The sequence below is a fragment of the Gymnoscopelus microlampas genome (genome assembly GCF_963454915.1).
Source record: "Gymnoscopelus microlampas genome assembly, chromosome: 10".
Lineage (NCBI taxonomy): Eukaryota > Metazoa > Chordata > Actinopteri > Myctophiformes > Myctophidae > Gymnoscopelus > Gymnoscopelus microlampas.
The window spans coordinates 16,003,345-16,025,627 of NC_139947.1; the positions used below are offsets into that span (position 1 = coordinate 16,003,345).

Sequence of the window (22,283 nt, forward strand, 5' to 3'; positions counted from 1 at the left end):
AGCGTTGAGAAAGTACATGTGGGGTATATAAAATAAAATATAATGGTCTACAAAAAAAGTCAGCAAAAAAAAAGTTTTGTTGTAAATAAAACATCTGGGTCCCTCTGGGTTTTTAAAGTAAAGACTTGATCCAACTTCAATCCGTATCCAATATCATAAATTACTCAAATATGGCCACGCATCACTATCAGGAGAGGCGGGAGGGTTGTCCATTAGTTAGTGTTAGTGTGTTTATATGGATCACACACACACCTTCTTTGCAGCCAGATCCACCCACCTTGCGAAGCATTCCAGTGCTTTCCAGAGCACAGCATAGGCTTGTCATGTCATCATGGCATGCCTTCAAAGCAGAAAGCAGAAAAAGGGACAGTCCTGTCAGTAATAAAATAAAATAAATAATGTATTAATTTCATGTTATTGCCCAAAATTGATAACCAGTATCAAGAAAATAAGACATTATAGAAATCAAGTACAGACAACTTTCTGAACATATATATTTTATTCTTATATATATAATAAATTTCTATGTACAATTTATTCTTCTTTTGTAAAGAAACACAATGAAGGAGAAAGCTTTGATTGCAAACAGTGTTTCATACTAAAGGGAGGGAGACAAACAGTGGAAAAGTGCTCAAATAATTAGTGACCGTGTTCCACAGTTTTGTTTTAAGTAGACACAGAATGGATTTTGCTGCGGATTCTGGGAGCCACGGTTGCCCTTAGAGTCACACTTTCAAAGTCAGATCACAAGATGAGAGCTGTCTGACGATGAGATATTCATATCATATCATCGCTGTCGGGTGGAAACCTTGTATGTCTAAAACCACTACTTTTCAGGACATGGGAAAAACAGACTTAACCACTTTTTACCTTGCGTTGACATGCCCAAACTATTTCGGGAAGTCTTCGTCGTATTACAGTGTTGCGCAAAAGTAGCAACACTGTAATACTGTCATAAAAAACTGATGTATTGACATTTTTGCCTCTAACTCTCTACAGCACTTTTGTGCAACACTGTAATACGACGAAGCATAAAATAGCAATTCATTCATGAAAAAGCAGAACGATGACATTTGGAGATGCATCGCTTCTGCCCGACAGCAACAATATAATACAAGAAACACAACTGCTCACCATACCCATGTGAGGCTTTGGTTTTCCACCCACACTGGTTTTTATTTCCCTATCATAAGGGGCATCCGTCAAGCCGGCAGCAAACCAAGTCTTCCCAAAAGCAACCCGCCGAGTCCGCTGTGGTGGGCCTCGTCCAACCGTTTGCAATCCTGTTTGCAAGTTGCTGCTGCTGTTGTTTTTTTTTCGCTGACCAGGTTCAGTTTGTTTGGCGGTAAAACGTTCAACACGGATGTCAGGGTTAAATAAGGGACAGCGATAACGATACATTCGACACAGCACAGATTAGGACAAGCGGTTATTGTCTTGAGTCAGACGTTAGGGGCTTGATGTCTGATTGTCTGTCAGTTGGCCATCGTTAGGAAAGCGACGGACACTGTCACATGATCACATGTGACATGATCACATAAATAACATCACGAAAATTATCCAGTGTATACATTTCCTCCTTTAGAACACTGCCGGGGGTTTAGGCAGCCCCCCCCCCCCCTCCAAACACAAAATCTGAATACGTAAAACAAAATTAAAAAGTTATCTCCTTTTAAAGCAGTTGAGACAGTCATGCAAAGTGCAGCCTAGGTGAACGAAACGAAACGGCCGGCCACAGGGCCCTCCCTCATTAAGTTGTTAAGAAATAAAAGGACTGTTAGCATTTTCTAGTTGGCAGGTAGGAGTTTATACCAAGGGTAGTGGCACAGCAATACAAGTGAGAAACGTCAATAATAAGGGCTGAGGTTTAATAGTGTGGCAGGGGGTCAGGTGGTCCGGTGTCCAAGTCCTGAGCCCGGGGGGCGACTTCATAAGTCTGGGCTATGGTTCTTTGCCTGGGCCTGGGGGATTGAGATCCAGGCTCCAGCCAGCTTAAAGATCTTGTAGAAACAGAAAAATGATTTCATTTCAGAATACCGCTCTCCGACGACGTCTGTGAAGGATGACCACATTGAACACCACTCACGTTTCACAAACTGTACACGTCACGTCAATACAAAAGAGGTGAGGGCTTCTGTTCCACAGTCACAGTGGAGCTCTGTGCTTTTGTGTTGTGAGAGGAGGAGGGTGCTCTCTCCTGATGTGCTCCTGTCGCCCCCCCCCCCCCCCCCCCCCAAAAAAAACCGCCTTCGCTTGGACATGAGAGGGACCGTTGTTATAGCAGAGGGCCAGTGTCTACGTTCTGATCCGGGATTGGTCAGCTGCTAACAGGGTTTAAAGCAGTGGTTCTCAAAGTGAACCCCAAGGGGTCCTTGACAAGTTAGGGGTCTGTAACTCCAAGTGTACAAATGGAATCAAATGCACCCATATGGTCCATTTGGTTCCATCTGTCCACTCTCAGAGTTGGAACACTGAGGACATTACAGTTTAGATTGGGGATCCAGAAATAAAAATGTTATCAAAAGGAGGGTACTTGAAATTAAGAAGTTTGAGAACCACTGGTTTCAAGAGTAGGGGAGGAGAGGGAGGATTGTTGCGGCTGTCGAGTTTTAAAGGCACTGTCCTGTCACATGATGTCAACAAAGAACTCGCACGGGTTGCCCATGGCGTGCTGGAAGGACTGGCGGCTGGCGGTGAGCTCAGGGGGAACGGCCGCTAGCTCTCTTCCCGGAGGGGCTCCTGGGGGCGTGTTGCTGCTGACGGGGGTCTTTGGGACCAGACGAGCCAAGCAGTAAGGGGGAGGCAAGCCCGGGGGCCCGTAGGAGGAGGCGTGGCTTCGCTCGCTGTGGGCGCAGGAGCCAGGCCCCGGCTGGGTGAAGGGGGCGTGGTTGTAGGTGAAGGAGGCGTGGCTGTTGTGCGAATGAGAGTGGCTCCTGTGAGACTGGGTGTGGCTGAAACCCGACCGGGCGTGGCTGTGGCTGGAGAGGGCGTGGCTGTGGCTGGAGGGGGCGTGGCTGTGGCTGGAGAGGGCGTGGCTGTGGCTGGAGAGGGCGTGGCTGTGATGACTCAGCTGGCTGGCGGACCTGTCGCCGCCGCCGCCGCGCCTCATCCCGCGGACGCCAGGCTCTGATTCGCTGCATGTCGACCTGTGGACTTTCTCCTGTGGGGAGGAGCGCCGACCCTTCCCTGCGCTGGGGTTGGACCCACTGCTTCTGCTCCCTGAGGAGGGGAAGAATAAAGGAAAAAAAAACACGCTTCAGCTTTAACACAGACATTTATTTGTGCACCTAATTCAGTGGTTCTCAAATATTCTAATTTGACCTGCAAGGGTCCATTTGGAACCCCTTCAAGGAACCCGGAGGGTCCGCGGGCCCCACTTAAGAGAACCACTGACCTAACTCCATTATAGATACAAAAGTCCGCAGCTCCAACCTACCAGCTATGGCTGATTTAGACCACTACTGAGGGAGGCAAAGGGTCACACGTTAAACAAAAAGGTATTATGAAAGCTTAATGAATCTTTCATAAACCCCATGGGTCATTGTGCACTCACCATGAAATGCTTTCAGATGGGTTGACATTGCTTTACAGAAGGTTTCACATATTTAATTTGTGTGAAGGACATGGAATAATAACATGTAAATGCTATCTACTTGACTGTACTTTGTTTAAAGTGTGACCAGGTGTTATCGTCATTAATGCAATCCAAAAACATGATTGTTACATAAGCCGCTTGCCCGATGTCAAGCAGCAGCAAGTTATTACCAAGAGCCTCCTCCTGTAATATTCATACAGAACAATGAAATATTCATACAGTATAAACAGTAAGAATGATACACCTGCGTCAGAAAGACACCACAGGATTAACAATATAACTACACTTACAAATTACATTTTCAATTCAGCTAATAAAATATTCACTCTCCATTCTGAATTCATTATTATTGTTTTTTTCGTGCAATGGCACTAGAAGAAATGCTTTCTTTAACCACTTAAGCCGCATACTTTGTCATACAACGAATAGCGAAAATAGACGATCTACAAATATGCAATGTTATATCTGCTATTTTAACTACTTAAATCTGGTTTTAATTCTTCTCCTATAATGACTTAAAATATGTCTGAATATTCCTGCATAGTAAGCAATGGGTCATATTGGAGCAGTCAGACATAAATAATTCCACCTATTTTCTGATTTATGTTTCATTTTATTGTTTCTTTACACTGCGAGTAACTCACACTGGTGGCATCATGCTGACAGAGGTGTACCACATGATTGCCAAATTGAACATTCCCCCTGCCTTATTCTATACCCCACAATGAGCCCCACAGTACTGGGTTAAAGAACGGTGCATGATCGCCCTCTATCAGTGAGAGTGAGAACAACACAAGCCTCGCACTGATCTCATGTCCTGCATCATGCACCTTCACTGCGGTTCCCCCAGAACTGTACCAATGCATGCCCACGGGTGCAGAGAAGGACAATGGGACTGTCAGGAGAGTCGCACACAGCTCCAGGTGACAGGGACAAATACACACACACACACACACACACACACACGCTGGAGGAATGGGGGGCATGGGGTGGAAGGAAATAAAACCTCAAAGCTATGGATGGAGGTAAACGTCAAGGGCTATGGGTACGAGAGAGAGAGAGAGAGAGAGAGAGAGAGAGAGAGAGAGAGAGAGAAAACGGTCAAATTTCAGAGTGATATTTCATGGAATGGAAAAAGAACGCAAGTAGATGAACTCAGAGAGAAAGAGAGAGAGAGAGCAGCAGAGGAGGAGAGAAGCAGGGTTTTAGCTGGCTTACCGGGCCGTTCCCCCACTGTGTCCTGGTACTATATCCATCCTTCAGTCTAACGTTTGCCCAGCAGAAACAGAGGGAACAACAGAATTACACACACACACACACACACACACACACGCACACACATGCACGCACGCACGCAGACGCACACACACAAAAAAGAAATAAACACAAAACACGCACACACGCCTCTCAGGCCAGCCAGCTACAGTCAACTTCTGTTGTTCCGGCCCACAGAGATCAACAGTGATGTGCAAAAATCACTACCCACAATCCTAAAGTGCAGCAGCAATGTCTCCGATTGGTGGTGATCGTATCATCGTCAAAAATCCCTACAAGTCAACTACAATATTCAAAAACACTCTTAACAATATAAACAAATAAAGACAATGGTTACAGTAAAAAAGAAAAATCAAGCTAAATGATCGTTTGGTTGGAAGTATTGGAAAGGTATGCGCTATGGTCTTCTAAGTTCTACCTGCACTTTTTTTTACATTTTCCATTCATTTTATGTTTTATGGTCATGATCAGGACACTGGTTGTCTTGATTTCAGTCATAAACTCTTGAAATAAGGATATTTTTAAAACATCTTAGGAGTAAATGAATGGGAAATTCTGTTCCGGCTCCAGCGCCCGTGAAAAACATGGCGGTCACTGTTGCACTCTGTGTAGATAACCAGTCTAAAGTCTCAACTGTATAACTTAAGCCTATTTGACGTACAACGGTGTCGCTCTGCAAAAATGACAGATCTACAAGCTCACAACATGTTGCATCCGCGACGGATTGTGAGCTTGTACATCTGCTATTTTCACTGTCCTACCACGGAACACAAAGGAAGCATTACTGTACAAACTAAAACACTGCGTGGTACGTTGATCCCTTCAACAACAAAAAAAGCACACGCACACACGCACCCACACACGCACCCACACACACACACACACACACACACACACACACACACACACACACACACACACACACACACACACACACACACACACACACACACACACACACACACACACACACACACACACACACACACACACACACACACAGCTAAACCCACTAATGTCCACAATTCTTGTCTGGAAAGGCCAAAAATAAACAATAAATAAACAAATCAAAACCCATTCTAAAATATCTATTGCTAAGCTTTATTCATTTCTCTCCTCCAAAGTTTCAAAGGCTGTGATTATCTGATTGAAATAATGAGCAATGGTTAAAAAACAACAACAAAATAATAACGAATGAAGATGGCACAAATGGAAACATGTAACATATACTGTAGTCTTGCGTAGCCAGACGATCAGAGATCTCCACCTACTGACACGTCCAAATTCAATGAATGGGCTAAAACTGGGTGGAAAACAATTCAGAGATTTAAAAAATAACAGTATTGCAGAACCAATAAAAAGACTTTCAGGGTAGGGTTGGGATCCTTTAGGATTTTAACAATTCCGGTTCCTTAACAATTCCTTCTTGACGGTCCGATTCCTTTACGGTTCCCTTTAACGATTCCGAGAGGGGGTTCCAAATGGACCCGTACAGTACAGTTGCGGATCCCAACCCTACTTTAAGGCAGTCCTTGATATTAGGATGGTATCAGGATTGGACAAAGCAGTGGGTGTTGGTATGTTAGCTCTATTTTTCTCCGCTGTTCTAGTCCATAATATTGAATGTAGAATTTCCCCAGACGTATCAGTAGTCTGGCTACACGAGACCACGTAACACAGGGCTTCCCAAACCTTTTTAGCTTGAGACCCAAAAGAGCTATGTGGCATTGTCCTTAGGACCCAAATTTACAAAAGGATTTTGTACATTTTTCAAAATCTTTTGAAAAAACCTTTTGGGGATTTTTTTTTTACTTGTGACCCATACAAAAACGGGTCCTGGACCCAAAATGGGCCACAAACCTATGTTTGGGAAACACTGATGTAACATACTGTCCAGCCATCTACACATCTACTTACAATCTCACTCCCATGACGCCACTCTCCCTCAATGCAGAAATTGCGTAAAAAGGCATGCAACTAGCAACACGGGACCAAAACCAAAGAAAGGATCATTCAAAAATCGATGGGAGAAGAAGGATGGACCTGATTGGGATTTATTTCAAGCTGGAGATTTGTAATCGTAGAGTGGGACAGGCTTTTATCGTGTACACACCCAGTACTGCAGAGCCGTCCGCTGTATGACTCAAGATGCTCATGATTGACCTTGACAATACAGGACGGGTTTTAGAAAACACACACCAGACAAGGAAATAAGCAATCTGATCTGGTGTCAGCTTAACTACCCAGGAAAAAAAGACCAGTATAAATACACAACAACAATGAATCAGGCAAGTAACAAGTATTAAAATAGTGTGTCAAAAATATATGAAAACCTGGAAGACTTTGTAATGCATCATAATTTGACTTGGTTTGGTTAAAATGATAGTAATCATTGCTATAGAGTGTTTGTTCAGTAACTGGGGTCTGGTCTGCCCTTCTCTCCAGCTCCTTACTAAACAGAAAATACATTTTCAGGTGGGGTTGCCAATTTCAGACAATCAGGAGAGAGTACCCATTTAGCAGCCTCAATTTTATAGTGTTCCAGTTCCAATTTTGTCTGCTAATTTCTTTGAGACATCAGTTCAAAATTATCTTGTTTATTCTGTATCCTGTGTGAGTTCTCTCACTACTTGTTCTCTACTGATTGGATAAAATTGGTATCCCGACCTGAAAATGCAATTTCTGTTTATTTAAGAGCTGGAGAGACAGGGAGACCCCTGTTACTGAACACACACGTTATAGCAATGATTAGACTATATAGTTATTAAAGACTTATTTTAACAAGAGGAAATCACTTACTGCACCTTTAAAGGGGCATGAAACCCTAGGCTGATTTTGTAGTTTGTTATCCGGTTCAGGTTAAAAAAAATACAGAATTTCCCCACCGCAGCAGGAGGCGGAGCCAGCAAATAGCGCTGTGTGGCTGGCCAATGCATGGCGAGACAGGGCGGCAGCCAGACAGAAGTGAGCTGTGCTCTGTAGTAGGCGTGGAATAGGCGCCCCACAGAAAGTAGCAGTTGTAGGGTGTGAAATGAATCAAGATTGAGCAAATGCACGGCCTGTTTCCATTCTAAAATGTATAATTATTTTACAGATAATATGCCAGAGACCTGTATGTGAGCCTTCCTGCCCCAACTGTTGGCGTTGTTAGTTTTTAACCTGAACCGGAAAACAAACTACAAAATCTGCCTCATTTTCATGCCCTATTTCAAAAATAGCAAAAGTAACCATATTTTTTTTAAAAGACGTAAACATACGTCCTTGGCAGGCAATGTGTTAAAATATGTTCAACTATAATGAAATGCCCAAAATAGGGACACCGGAGTTTGAACGTGGTCAAGCGTCAACTCACCCTCACTGTGCTGGCTCCCTGCGCTGCCACTGTGGAAGCTGTGACACGGGTCCGAATATCCTGGAGGGAAGCTGGGCGGAGCGGACGGGAAGGGAGGGTAGGGGAACGGCTGGCCCCCCAGGGGCCAGGGGTTGGTGGCAGGAGGCAGCGGGGCCAGAGTGTCCTGTTCGGACCCCCCACCACTGGAACCTTCATTCAGGTTGAGGGACGCCATGTCTGATAGAAGGGACACAGGGGACGGCGGGACAGGAGAGATATTTAGCACCACGCATTAACCCATGAAGACCTAAGGCCGATTCTACAAAATGTCTTCTAAATCAGTTCAAAACAGTTTACTGAAAAACGTATGTTGCTATATCAGTGGTGCTCAAACATTTTCATGTCGAGGACCCCCAAAATGATGTATTGTATTTGGCCGCGGAACTGCATCTCAAAAGATCTTTTTGGTTTCGGTGAAAAGATTTGGTGTAGAGGGAAAAAAGGAAGGTACTAAGTATAGGCCCTTGGGGTACCCCGCTCAACAATATATAGGGTTTAAGTGGTTAATTTATATAATTTATATGTCTGAAGGTAAAATAGTAATTAAAAACGGTTAGTTCCGTTGTTTGTTAAAAATACTCCGTAAACACTGGACTGCATCTATCAGTATCCCTGCGCCAACATATTGTTTACAATATTTATTCACTGTACCGTACAGTGGCAGGGGAAGAGGAGCATTTGTTTTCCTCCTGCATACAGTATTATGCAAGATTTTACAACAAATGCAGCACTTTTGAGTCCTACTGTAAAGCACGACCCTCTTGTGGCTTATTGATTTATCATAACATGCAACAACAGCTGTTGTATGAAGAGGAAGATGTGTGCAGTACTTTGGCAAAGGTCCCCGAAGGTGTAATAACACTGTTCAGAGAAGGTGATCTTGTTGACGGTGTGTCTCAGGTAGCCATGCTTCAGAAGGCTGCTGGCGTACTTCCGCGCATCCCGCCGGTCCTTGAAGCCTTCTACTCTGGAGTATAGCCAGTCCACCACGTCCGCACCTGACACAGTAACACACACACGCACAAAAACCAAGATTAGGGCTGTCACGATCATGACATTTTACTCTGCAATTAATTGTCACTATAATAATTGTGATCAGGCCTAACTAAGATAAGACACATGGACTGCTACTCGGGTAGAAACTGATGTACACAACATCCACACATAGTGACTGCTGTTTGATCAAAGGTTCATCAACACTAGGTAGAACAGATTTGTGATTCAGCCTCGAATTAATATTTAAAGCTAAACATTAAATATTCACAATGCAGACAGCACTAATTCTCAGCTAACAAGTAGCTTATGCAACTTACTGTCCAGATGCGCAAAACAAACATTTTAGAATTTTCAAATTGCATAAGTTACGCACGCGCGCGCACACACACACACACACACACACACACACACACACACACACACACACACACACACACACACACACACACACACACACACACACACACACACACACACACACCAAAACCACAGTGAAATCTAAGAAGTTGGTGGAGAATGGAATCATTAGAAGATGAACATTCAATTTTATATAAAGGATGTATTGATTGGGATCAGCTAAATAGCAACACATTGTTTTGTTAACTATGCAGAGGTTCTTTTGTACTGTATGAAGGTTGAAGGTTTTTTAAATTACTAACTTACCTAAGACTGCATTCATAAATTGAGCATAAACACATAACTTAAGTCTGCGTTGAACCTTACTGTAGCAGTCTAATATATCATTAGGTCTCCTCACCAATGACGGCGTTTGCAATGGTGATCTTCAGCCACATGCGGTCTCGAATCTCTAGACCAGAGTCAGGCAGCTGCATCACCTTGACGATGGTTGCCATGTCCGTCTTACTCGCAGAGAGAGGCAGGTCATCGAATTCTGGGAGGGAGATGGAACAATCACTGTGACACTTCACACCTGATGTGAATATGGCCACAAATGAAAGGCTCAAAATATGCATCGCAATAATAATAATAATAATAATAATAATAATAATACATCAAACTTACAAATGTTTTTTTGAGTAGATATAAAAGTGCTTTTTATGTCTACTCAAAGACATTAAAAGACAAAACAAATAACTTTAATGAAGCAAAAAGTAAGAAAAAATTATCAGAATTAAGAAGAACAAAAAATCTTTAAAATAAAATTAATTTAAATGAATGTATACTTATTGTGTTGGTACCGTAGTGTGGGTAGGGTCCCGTCAGAGCCGTGGTGTGAGAGATCCAGGCTGCAGGGTCGATCGGCCTCACTGGCTCCGCTGGAGGAGCCAACAAACACAGGGGGAAAGGGAATAAATGAGTTTAATAAACCACATGGTACGACCATCACCAGACCAAATATGGTCAGGCTCAGCTTATTGGATACACGTTACATTTAAACTTAAAAGATCAATATACCAAATACCAAATTGGTGAATTTGGTATTTGGTGGTTAAAGGCTAACGGTGTACTTTATCTTACCGCGGGGGATGGTGAAGTAGCTTCGTGGGGACGGATCCCAGCATTTGGCAACAGTTAGACTAATTGGCCTAGAGAGAAAACATAAAGAAGACCTCTTTAGGTTGCCAGTGAATAGTAAACAACATTCACATGTTATGAAAAACAAAAAAGGGAGGAAATGATTCATGGTCATCAACAGTATCAACACTGCTGACATCTACAATCTATAAGTTTTTGATCTGTTGTCTCCCTCTCCTGACAGAGATAGGTAATTGCAACGATGTCCAAACTACAATAAAGACGGCAGAGTAGGGAGACAACCACTGCAGAGGTACTAGTTATATTGTATTAACATACTAACTCTACCACAGTGCTTCTCAAACTTTTTCATGTCAAGGACCCCCAAATTGATATGCATTTGGCTGCGGACCCCCATCTGGAAATGTTTTGTGCCAGGGACACCCAGAAGAGAAGATTTGTAAAAAATTACAAAAAAATATTCAAAAGTTTCCAAACATTTTCAATATTTTTCAAAAAATCTTTAAAAATAGCAGATGAACCAGCTCGCAGGGCAGCACTAAGTGACGCGCTGTGAGCTTGCAGATCTGGTAGTCGACGAACATTTTTCGTCATCGTTTTAGCACATTAACTCTGGCATGTAAGAGGTTGGAGTTGATGGAAACCAATAGCCTGTGTGTACATTACATTACATTAAATGCTGTATGTAATAAGTGTGGGCAGTAGGGACATTGGGTAGTTTCTCTGGGAGTTTCCAGGTGTTCCTGTAGCACAGTGTCCTACTTACCCAGTTTTGGAGACGATCTCTCTGAGGATCCTCACCGCGTCGTCGTTACTCATGTTCTCAAAGTTCACATCGTTCACCTGGTGGAAACACACACATCAAACCACACCATCATTTATTAGAATAAATACTGAGGGGGGTTTTCTTTCTTACTCTACCACCAAAATAGCACGGTGCGGCATTCTCTGGGGACTCCTCTATCCGACCGTTTTGTGGAGTTGTGTGTTAATCTCCAATGCTGCTCTCAGGCATTCAGAATCAGACGAAAAAAGCCTGCAAATCCTAAGCAGCTTTCTGCACAATATAATGTACATCTGTAAATAAAATAAACCTACATCTATACAGTATACATCTTTAAAAACGACATGTATACAGTATAGATATGTAAAAGAAAAAAACATAGTGGTTGCTGTTGCAAAAACAAACACCTATTATTTAGCAAATATTTTTCTACTCAATGCCCCTCAAATTGATATGTATTTGAAAAGATTTTGGGGGACCCCCATGAGAGATTTGTCAACATAATCTGTCAATATGTTTCAAAATTCTACAATCTCACAATGCGTTGCATCGTGCTTTTCAATAGTTGTGCCCCAGATGTTTGATATCCATCTAATAATCATCTGGCTACTGTTAGACTAAAGATATTACCCATGCCAGTAGGTGTCACTATAGAGCAAGAACAGCTGTCTTAGAATGCAAGGAAGAACCTTCTGGTCAATTGTACTTAATCACATAAACCCTAGCTTCCCTATTCTGGGAAAATAGTAGATCTACAAGCCAGCTATTTTCGGTGATTACATTTGGTGTAGAGGGGGGGAAAAAAGAAGGGGCCGAGTATAGATCCCTGGGGGACTCCGGTCAAGTATATAGGGTTTAAGTCAGGTGTTCCCAAACCTTTTAGATCTGGTGTCTCCACAGGACCCAAACTTACAAAATTACATTTTGGATTAACCACTTCAGTCCGATTACAAAAATAGCAAGCTGAGCTTGTATGTGTGCTATTTTCCTTTTGTGTTTCTTTTTAAAGTTATGAACTTGTATTTATGTGTTTATTTTTAATTCCTGCAATTCGTTTGAAAGATTTTTTTATTTTTTTTTGATAAAAGATTTAGATTTAGAATTAAAAAAAGAAATCTTGTGACCCATTAAAACGTTTGCATCACCCAAAAATGGGTCCCGAGCACCCACTGTTTGGGAACCACTGGTTTAAGTGGTTAAGCTGGATTTATACATAATTGCGTGCCAGTATCACAAAGTATATCAAGCCCTACAGTATAAGTGCTCCTTTAACCACTTAAACGCTTGGTTGACCGGAGTTCCTCAGGGCTCTATACATTTCTGTTTTCGCTCTACATAATGTGTGGAAAGTTTTCCCCAGAATACGTATGCTGGGGTTTAACCCATTAAAACCAGGAACGCATCTGTGTAACCACTTTAACCGTTATTTTATACTTTGGCTATTCAAAAATAGCAGATCTACAAGCTCGTAGTGCGGCACCGAGTGCCGCACTACGAGCTTGTAGATCTGCTACTTTTGAGAAAAATTTGTGCAAATCTTTCAATATATACATTTTTACTCAAATCTTTGCTTCTGGGGGTCCCTGGAACAAAACAATATTTTTTGAGATGGTCCTTTTGGGTGGTCCTTGACATGAAAAAGTTTGAGAACCACTGATATATACAGCAACAACATACTGTAGTTTTTTTCACTGTAGAACCCCCAGAAGCCAAGATTTGCGTTACAAACGTTCCCTTGAAAAAATATACATTCAAAGATTTGACGCGCTTTGAGCTTGTAGATCTGCTATTTTTGAAGAGCCAAAGTATAAGATAATGGTTAAAGTGGTTAAAATCTAAAGTGACAGATGCTTTCCCGCTCTTAAAGGGTTTAAGTAACCGTGTCAGGCGAGTAAAGCACCTGTATGCTGTAACGTTACCTGCAGCAGCATGTCTCCAGGCTCTATCCTGCCGTCGGCCGCCACGGCGCCGCCCTTCATGATGGAGCCGATGTAGATTCCCCCGTCGCCCCGGTCGTTACTCTGACCCACAATACTGATACCCAGGAAGTTGTACTTCTCTGTGAGGACAAACAACAAATATAAAAACAAAACAGAGAGATGAAGAACATCAGGTATGATAAAACAGATTACGACTGTAACTGTACATACTGTATGTAAATCCTCGGTGTCGGGCAGAAACCTTGTATCTCCATATTTCATCTTATTGATGTTTTTTTTTCATCAATTGATGCCCTAGTAGATACTTTATATCTAAACGTTATTTGACAGTGTGGTGCAAAAGTAGGGAAAATTGTTGATCGAAAAGCTCTCAATGCATCGCGATATGAGGTGTTCTGTTAGTTTCACAAGTTCTTGCATATAATGACAAATAGGGACAGTAGGTTGAAAGTAGTTAAGTCTATCTTTAGGTTATGAACAAGAGCTTGTGACTAAATAATGATTGCATTTCATCCATTGGAACACTGGTTCTTTTTGTCCATTTCCTGAAAAGTTATGGTTTTGCTCATACAAGGTTTCCTTGCCTGACAGCGACGACTAGCTGTGAAGGTTTACCCATGTTTAGTGTGACGGTGATGATGTTGAGGCTCATGGTGGAGTCTGTGATACTGCTGAACGACGATGACTGGAAAGGCAACACAATCACAGTGTTCATTTTGACAGCAAATTTTGATTTACATTTAGTGATAGTCTTTTGAATAAAATTCCACGAAGTTTTAGTCATATTTTAGTCATCTGAAATAACAAACTAAACTAAATCTACAGTTGATTTAGTCAAAGAAATTAAATTTTGGCAGGCCTTTTGGATAGCTTCGTAATGCCTGATTTATAGCTGTGTGCTGAAAATAGCCGATCTGAAAGCTCACAACGCGTCTGAGACACTTTGTGGGCTTGGAGATTGTTTTTATTTTGTTTTTATTCAGTTTATCAGTGAAAAAGGGTAGTTGACGAACATTTATCGTCATACTTTTACTTAACGAAATTAACACTGCACAATCATCTGAGCTACTCACTACTAACTGTGGTATAAAAAGACAATCTAAAATTAATACAGACTTCAAAAGTCAGATACAAGTTTCTTCAGCCTTTCACTCACCCGGTCGATTTTGGCCACCTTGTGCCTCCGTCGGCGCCGTTTGTGCCGCCGCATCAGCTGAGAAGAAGAACTCTGCTCCGTGGAGCTACTGAGTCTGAAAACACACAGAGGACAAGAAGGTTATTATAGTTAGTTAATCGCTTGAACCCTAGCGTCCATATTCTGGAGAGAACATTCAGCAAAAATAGTCCATCTGCAAGCTCACAATGCATCACGCAACGATGCGTTGCGAGCTTGTAGAGCTGGTATTTTCGGCAAAGAGATCTGATGTTGCGGGAAATAGTCATATATGTGGAAAAACATCAGACAAATCTTTTACTAAGCACAAAACGTGTCGGTACATAAGGTACAACGTTTCAACCAAATAATTCGGCAGACCCCCTGAAACCCCCCCAAGGACCCCTGGGGGTCCAGACCCCACTCTGAGAACCCCAGAAATAGAGTACAAAGTGGCAGTCTACCTGCTGGCGTCCTCGTCTTCCTCGCTGTCCACAAAGGAGCTGGACTCCAGCTCGCTGCTCATCACCGAAGCACTGTCGTAGCCCATGGCCGAGTCCCTCGCCGCACGCTCCGACTTAGAGTGACCGTTGATGCGAGGGACTGTGGAGAGAGAGAGACGGCAGAAAAATGACAACAGGTTGGATTTAATACTTCTAAGTCGACCATCTCACCCATGACCCAAAATTGCATTATGAAACAATAAAAAAAGGTCACAAGGAAGGTTGCTAGCCAAGTGGTCAGGTCACACAGAGGAGAGAGGAGAGACACACACACTCCCACACAGAGACAGAGAGAGAGAGAGAGAGAGAGAGAGAGAGAGAGAGAGAGAGAGAGAGAGAGAGAGACAGAATCAGATCACACGATTACGGGATGTAAAAAACGGTGTGATTTTTCTCTCTTTTGCAGTTCCAGGAAAAGTTAGAATAAAGAAAAAGAGAATAGAGAAGAGCTGAACACAGAACACAGAGAGACAGAGAGACAGACAGCGAGTGAATGCTGAAGGGAACAAGTATCATAAGACTCAAACATACAGAAACAGAGACGAGAAAAACAACAAGTAGAAAAGTCAAGGGTTTCAGCCAGACTTTAGACATTTAGTTTAAATGTGGACAGAATGACAAGTGAAAAACTGTTAAACTGAGGGGTTTCATTTGGTTTAAGAAAATGGCATTGGCAAGAGTCATAATGGAGTGAAACTAAACACAAAATAATGACACAATCACTTAGCCCTATTTTCAAACATTTTCTAACACCTTTTTTTTTTTAAGTGAAAAAATTGTATGATCTCAAGTCACGTCGGGTTGGGTTGTGAGCTTGTAGATCGGCAATTTGTGAAAGATTTTGGAAAGTGTTCATCTATAATGACAAAATTGGGACGCAAGTGGTTAACTTGTTTACAGGACTTTGTAAACAATATCCCAGCCCATGGTCTAGCATAAGTCGATTCCCTATCACAAACACATCCGTATCCCAATACTCCATACGTACATCGCCATGGCCGAGGCACTGTCTCAGGGTGACAGCGGATTGGCTGGAAGGGCCGGGCGCGGCGACGGGGCCGTGGCAGAGAGAGCGTTTGCCGGGAGCCAATGAAACGTTGCAACAATGTGGTCGTTCCCATGCCGGCGTTCTCTGCCCAGAAGGTGTGTGTACGTAAATGAAGCTTCATAGGTTTTTCGGGAGAGCGGTGCAAATCTTCCTCTTGGTGATTCACTCGAGCATTTTTTTTTTTATCTCACACGCACTCACATTAACCCACGGAGTGCAGTGGGTTGTCATTCAAGGCCTAAGACCCTCTGGACCCTGTGAAATCTGTTTGTAAGCCTGGATTGTTGCCAACATGCTCCAAGTCTTTTCTATGCAATAGAGGCTGATGCAGAGGCACAAAGCTCCTTTCACTGAAATATCAGCTCGACTTTATCTTGTGATTAAAACAAGTGTCCATAAAAGTAATCCATGTCAAACGTTGCTGGTGCTATGAAGTACTTTACGAGCAGCAATAAAGCCTTTGGCTTCCTATAAAGAAAACAAAAGTCGTAATAATATAAAGTACTACGCAGACAGCAATATACACAGGTAGGTAGCAACAGATCCAGGATATTTCTATGAACCAGGTTGAGAGTTTACAAATAGTTTTGCCAGTCAAGTGCAGCTTAATCATTGGACTGGAGGCTTTTCTCCGTTTCATTAATTAAGATCCACAAATCAACAATGCCATCAGCCATCATGATAAAGTATAAGTCCTGCACGGATGCATATTCCATTTTGATGATAAGACATCAAATAAACAACATCACGTTAAGCAAGATAAGCTGTCCGTTCATTCAGTGTAAAAACAATAATCCTTGCAGCTGAGATGATTTCATGTTCCGCAATCATGACAACATCAGTGTCACACCGGCACGAGATCCCAAACGGCTCTAAATATAATAACATAAACAACATCACCGGCGAATTCAGGATCATCTGGCCATCTTGAAATGTCAAAGTTAACTTCCAGCAGAAAAATCCCAGAACAAGATTCTATTGTCTCTCTCACCGCAGCGCCGGTGGACACGGTGCCTCCAGCAGACGGACTCGCAGAGGAACTGAGCTAACCGCGACTCGCCAGCCAAAGTACTCTACCTCCTCCCTCCCAGTCCCCGCTATAGGATATCTGCTAATCTCTCCGTCGGGCCAATCAGATGCCAGCAGTGGGCGAGGTGGAGGGAGTTCCAGAGATATTATGGGATTTGAGATGATGTGCTCTGTTTTATCTCTGCTCCAGGTGACAACACCATCAGGTCATTAAAAACTCTCCACCAGCTACCTACTTAACGCGTCACAGCGCCCGCACTCGGGTGACCTTGCTGCTCCCTTCACCACCGTTCTGTACAACAGAGGACGGGAAAGTTCACCCAGGTCAGCTGTGTTTATTCTCCGTGTTAATATACATTAACACAGCCGCTATTGTTTAGACTTAACTGTGTCTCCTATGACCTTTCAATATCAGTCAGGGGTTTAATGAGAAAATGCTTGCAGCAGTGGTTCTCTGTCAATTCTTCTTTTTTTATGTATAACATACATTTTGTCAATGGTAATAATACTCTGTGCAGCAGTGTGCAGAGTCAAACTCCGCCTGTCACCTGCACTTGGGTTTCTTAACTATGGCCCTTGTCAGAGCCAGGTAACGTATTAAACCCCCCGCCCCCCCGCTGGCCCTGAAACAGATCCCACTCCAGAACTCCTCGCAGCCCCCTCGGGGTGCTACACCTGTCCCCCTGCTGCTGGAACCGTCGACCGCATTATTCAGTCCATTGTCACACACACCGCGCAGAAAGGAGAGAACAAGGGATACGCTTACCGGGGTTTTAGCAACTTTGATTCAGAACTGCTCTTGTCCACACAGTCAAACAGAATAGACAGAATCATTTTTAAGAGCCTATATAATGTGACAGGGGAATTCCTGTCTGCTAGCGCTACAGGCAAGGGGGTGGTGGGGTTGGTGGTGGGGGGGGGGTGTCTCGGCTCATGTGACTGTGATATACTGCAGCGAGCAATAATACAAACACAATTCACGAAGTTAAATTAGATTATTTGGACCGCATAAATGTGATTTACGAGCCATGAAAAGCGCATGTTCGCCAGGGACGGACGGCACGGCCAGTCCCCCTGCGATGCTTTCACTTAATTACAGCTGACAAACGAGCAGATGGATGGACGCGGATGGAGGGAAGATAGGAGGAAAACACACACTGTACAGAGAGAGAGAGAGAGAGAGAGAGAGAGAGAGAGAGAGAGAGAGAGAGAGAGTTATACAGACTACAGTATCTGCACACAGTCAAATTTAATTAATTTATGTTAATTATGTATTAACATACACTTTTAGAGTTAAAGTGGGTGTAAGCAAGTTTTCTTTGTTAAAATAAGTGTTAAATAGCTCTATATTCCAATAACAATATTGCTATAGAGTATTGTGTTCAGTAACAGGGGTTTCCCAGCGCTTTAGTAAACATAAAATATCCTTTTCAGGTCGGAGAACCAGGCAATTTTATCCAATCAGAGAGAACGCATACACGATACAGGATAAACAAATGAAATTGGAAGTAATAAAACAAACAAATGAGCAGGAACATTTTGAACTGGAACACAATAAAATTGAAGGTGATAAGTTGTCTTTGTAGGGTTCTTTTTCTGACCTGAACATTTATTTTCTGTTCACTAAAGAGCTGGAGAGAGTATAAAGCTGTCACTTTTTAACACTAAAACATATCTATTACACCCCCCTTAACGACATAAACTCTGACTATTTTCTGCGATTGTTTTCCTATTGTGACAATCTACAAGCTCACAATGCGTCGAGTGGCGACACATTGTGAGCTTGTAGATCTGCTATTTTTGACAAAGAGATTTGGTATAAAACGAGGGCTCCAAGTATATAGAGCCCTGGGGGACACCTGTCAACGAAGTACTGCATATAGAGTTTAAGTGGTTAAATGAACACTCAGGATTTTACTGTGCATGTGTATACTGTATGTGCACGTGAGAGCAGGACAAATGAGAATGCAGCATAGCAGCATAGCAATGTCCATTAGGTCAGCAGCATTAGTGTTGTATTATTACCCATAAAACAACAGATGTGCAACAGGGACATACGGTACAGTGGATTTGTACAGCACGAGTCATCGAGTGCACAGTAATACGATGCATCAGTGTGTGGTGGTGAAATGCGTATAAGAAACATTGTTATTCTGCCAAGAGTAATTTTTCATGTAAAGCTACAGTATTTCCCTGTTTCCACCAGCACATTTCCTAACGCAGTTCTTCTCTCTCAAGCTAACAGCACACACACTTCTCTACCCTATACCTGTGTTTGAAGTGTGTCCTGTGATACTAAACTGTACCACATAAATTAATGAGCATTTGGTAAATGAGCCTGAAGCACTGGAGCCTCAGTGCCAGGCACGATGGGAAGAGAGTTGTGGGAGGAGAGTCAGAGAGAGAGAGAGAGAAAGAGAGAAAGAGAGAAAGAGAGAACACAGTCGCAGAGACATGGAGAACGCAGAGACAGACAGAATGAGAGAGAGTGACAGAGAGAAAGACAGAGAACACAGACACACAGACACACAGACACAGAGAGAGACAAACAGAGACAGAGAGAGGTAGAGGTTGAGAGAGAGAGAGAGAGAGAGAGAGAGAGACAGAGACGGAGAGAGGTAGAGAGAGAGACAGAGATAGTAGAGAGAGACAGAGATAGGAGATAAATAAGTGGCTGTACAGTGAGTACAGTGTGTTTGGATAACAGTGGCAGACAGCAGGCATTAGATGCTGTCGTTCTACAACTTTCTGGTGTGCAGGCGTCAAAAAAACTGGAACACAAATAGAAACTATTTGAAACTGGCAAATAATAATCACATTCTTCAGTGGAGGTAGAGGGCTGGGCGATATGGACAAAATTAAATATCATGACATGCTGGACCAAATACTTCAATGTCGATATTGTGATGACATTGTGGGGATGACTATTAGAGCTTTCACTACATATTTACAAAATGAGATTTCTGATAAATAATCCTCAGCAATGTATATAATAACCAAGTGGGTAAAGGCAAATAATAAAACAGCTAGAACAGTAAGGTAAGTTCAGAAGATTGCATCATGTTGCTGTAGTGGGGGTAATGTCTGCATTCCGACATCTCACTACTCCGACTAGTGGCTTCCGCGTGCGGTTAGGGTTAGGGTTAGGGTTAGGTATAGGGTTAGTTAACGTCGGAAAGGCGACATGTCGGAATGGCGACATGTAACCGCTGTAGTGCAGCCTTTAAAACCAGGAAAGGACAACACCGATAGCATACTATAGCATGATATTATTATGATATCTTAAATCCCAGATGATATCTAGTATCATATCACACGATCGATATAATATTGCAAGTTCTGAACATTTTAGTGAACCTAGGTGAGACATGACCTTTGACACAATCTAAATGTCTCAATAGAAGAGCAGGGAGACAAAATACAACCACCCCAATTGTACTAGTTATATTGTATTCACATACTCTACCATACCGATTGGACAAAATTATTTTGTATTCATAACATTTTTTATACATAGTGTTGCTTTAAGAATTGAATGTAAGCACTACTTAAACTTTCTTCTTTCCTTTTATGTAAATTGTAGGGACACAAGACACTATAGAGCAGCACTCGAGCATTTTTAAGAGACATGAACCTTAATCAAGAGTGGCCGAAGAACAAGACATCACACCTGACAGGCTGCCACCTATCGAAATAACATAACTAATATCTATCGAAATAACATAAGTAACATATATCTAAATGACACACACGCACAATACAAAACAACGTGGATATGTGTTTATATAAGCCCGTCGCTTCATAATCTGATTTTAAACAGCAGAATTCAGTGGAATGGCACAATCTGTGGAAATCTGCAAGTGGAAGATTATACTGTATGTTGTTCGCTCCAGGACCCAAACAGTATGTTAAGTGTCACTGTCAAACCGTTTCAAACTCCATTTGTGACTCCAGGGCTACATGTAAACATAACTAGCATCTATCTAAATGGCGCTGGTGTAAAGATACACTAAAGAAGCAGAAAGTATGGGGCTACATTCAGGTCTTAACAATAGACAAGCCAATAGTTGTATGTCACAGATCTAGTTCTATAGTTCTACAGGACAGGAGTGAAATCACGGAGTGGAAAACAGCCTCTGACCATAAACCTGAGCCCCGCACAGGAAAGACAAGAACCAAAGAATAGAGTTGTTACGAAAGACAGGAAAGTGCCAAAAGCTACACTGGTCATAATGAGGCAGAAGTGTGTTCTGGTTACTGTTTCCATTGCTGTGCAGTGTCAACATATGGCTATGTTCACACTGCCAACCTAAATACGATTTATGACATATCTAGTTTGGAATCAGATATATACATATATATTTTGTATATGTTTGTATATTTGCTTGTTTGAAATGTACTACTACTTTCTTCCATCTCGCCTGAGGGCAGCATGTTACTGTATGTATACACCTAATGTTCTAAACACAATGTACATGCCTGCTACTACACACGCTATTTGTGTATTTGTACATATCTTTGATTACATGGCCTGTGTCCTATTCTTACCTCTCCTGCTCTACCCTACATCACCTCTATCCTTTCTCTTCTCGCGAAAACTACAAATGATGGAGCACACAAAAAAAAAAAAAACACACACTTCACTTCTTTAGACCTGTTAACCGGTGATGTGACAATAAAGATGATTCAGATTTTTTATCAAGTATGAACAGCAAAAAGAACATAAAAAATGATCTTTGCTAAATCTTTTGCAGATTAGATTTTGAACCATATTTCTTGGTTTGAAATGTGATTCAGACCTTATTTCTAAAGACATGCCTGTAGTCTGGACCTGCCTGCAGTGTGAACAAAGCCTATGTGTTTCTTGTCATATCCAGAAGCAGAGAAGTAGTTAACCAATTGCATTACATTTTAGTAATCAAATCCAATGATGTGCTATTTACATCATGGAAAATGTGAATCCTTGTATTTGAATAATAAATAAATAAAAGTTATGTTTGGACTGGGCAAACAAATTCATACATTTTTGTTCAGATACCTTGTGATGAGCATTTATCATGATGTTGTACATT

At 42.2% G+C, this 22,283-nt stretch overlaps 1 protein-coding gene across 4 annotated transcripts in view; it reads right to left on the reverse strand.

Annotated features, from left to right (window-relative positions):
• Nucleotides 1–502: 502 nt before the first annotated feature.
• Nucleotides 503–22,283, reverse strand: part of LOC311052917 (segment polarity protein dishevelled homolog DVL-1-like) — a 53,206-nt gene continuing 31,425 nt past the window's right edge. Inside the window, exons 5-15 of one of the 4 annotated variants that reach the window (XM_084068222.1) lie at nt 15,096–15,234; nt 14,635–14,728; nt 14,094–14,163; nt 13,458–13,597; nt 11,521–11,597; nt 10,737–10,804; nt 10,457–10,534; nt 10,015–10,149; nt 9,092–9,259; nt 8,223–8,438; nt 503–3,219 (exon numbers count right to left, since the gene is read on the reverse strand). In XM_084068222.1, coding sequence (XP_083924348.1) covers nt 2,627–3,219; nt 8,223–8,438; nt 9,092–9,259; nt 10,015–10,149; nt 10,457–10,534; nt 10,737–10,804; nt 11,521–11,597; nt 13,458–13,597; nt 14,094–14,163; nt 14,635–14,728; nt 15,096–15,234 — 1,778 coding nt within the window. In that variant the 3' untranslated portion in view covers nt 503–2,626. Of the gene's footprint in view, nt 3,220–8,222; nt 8,439–9,091; nt 9,260–10,014; nt 10,189–10,441; nt 10,535–10,736; nt 10,805–11,520; nt 11,598–13,457; nt 13,598–14,093; nt 14,164–14,634; nt 14,729–15,095; nt 15,235–22,283 lie in introns of all 4 variants that reach the window. The other 3 variants (XM_084068220.1, XM_084068221.1, XM_084068219.1) reach the window with 3 other exon arrangements.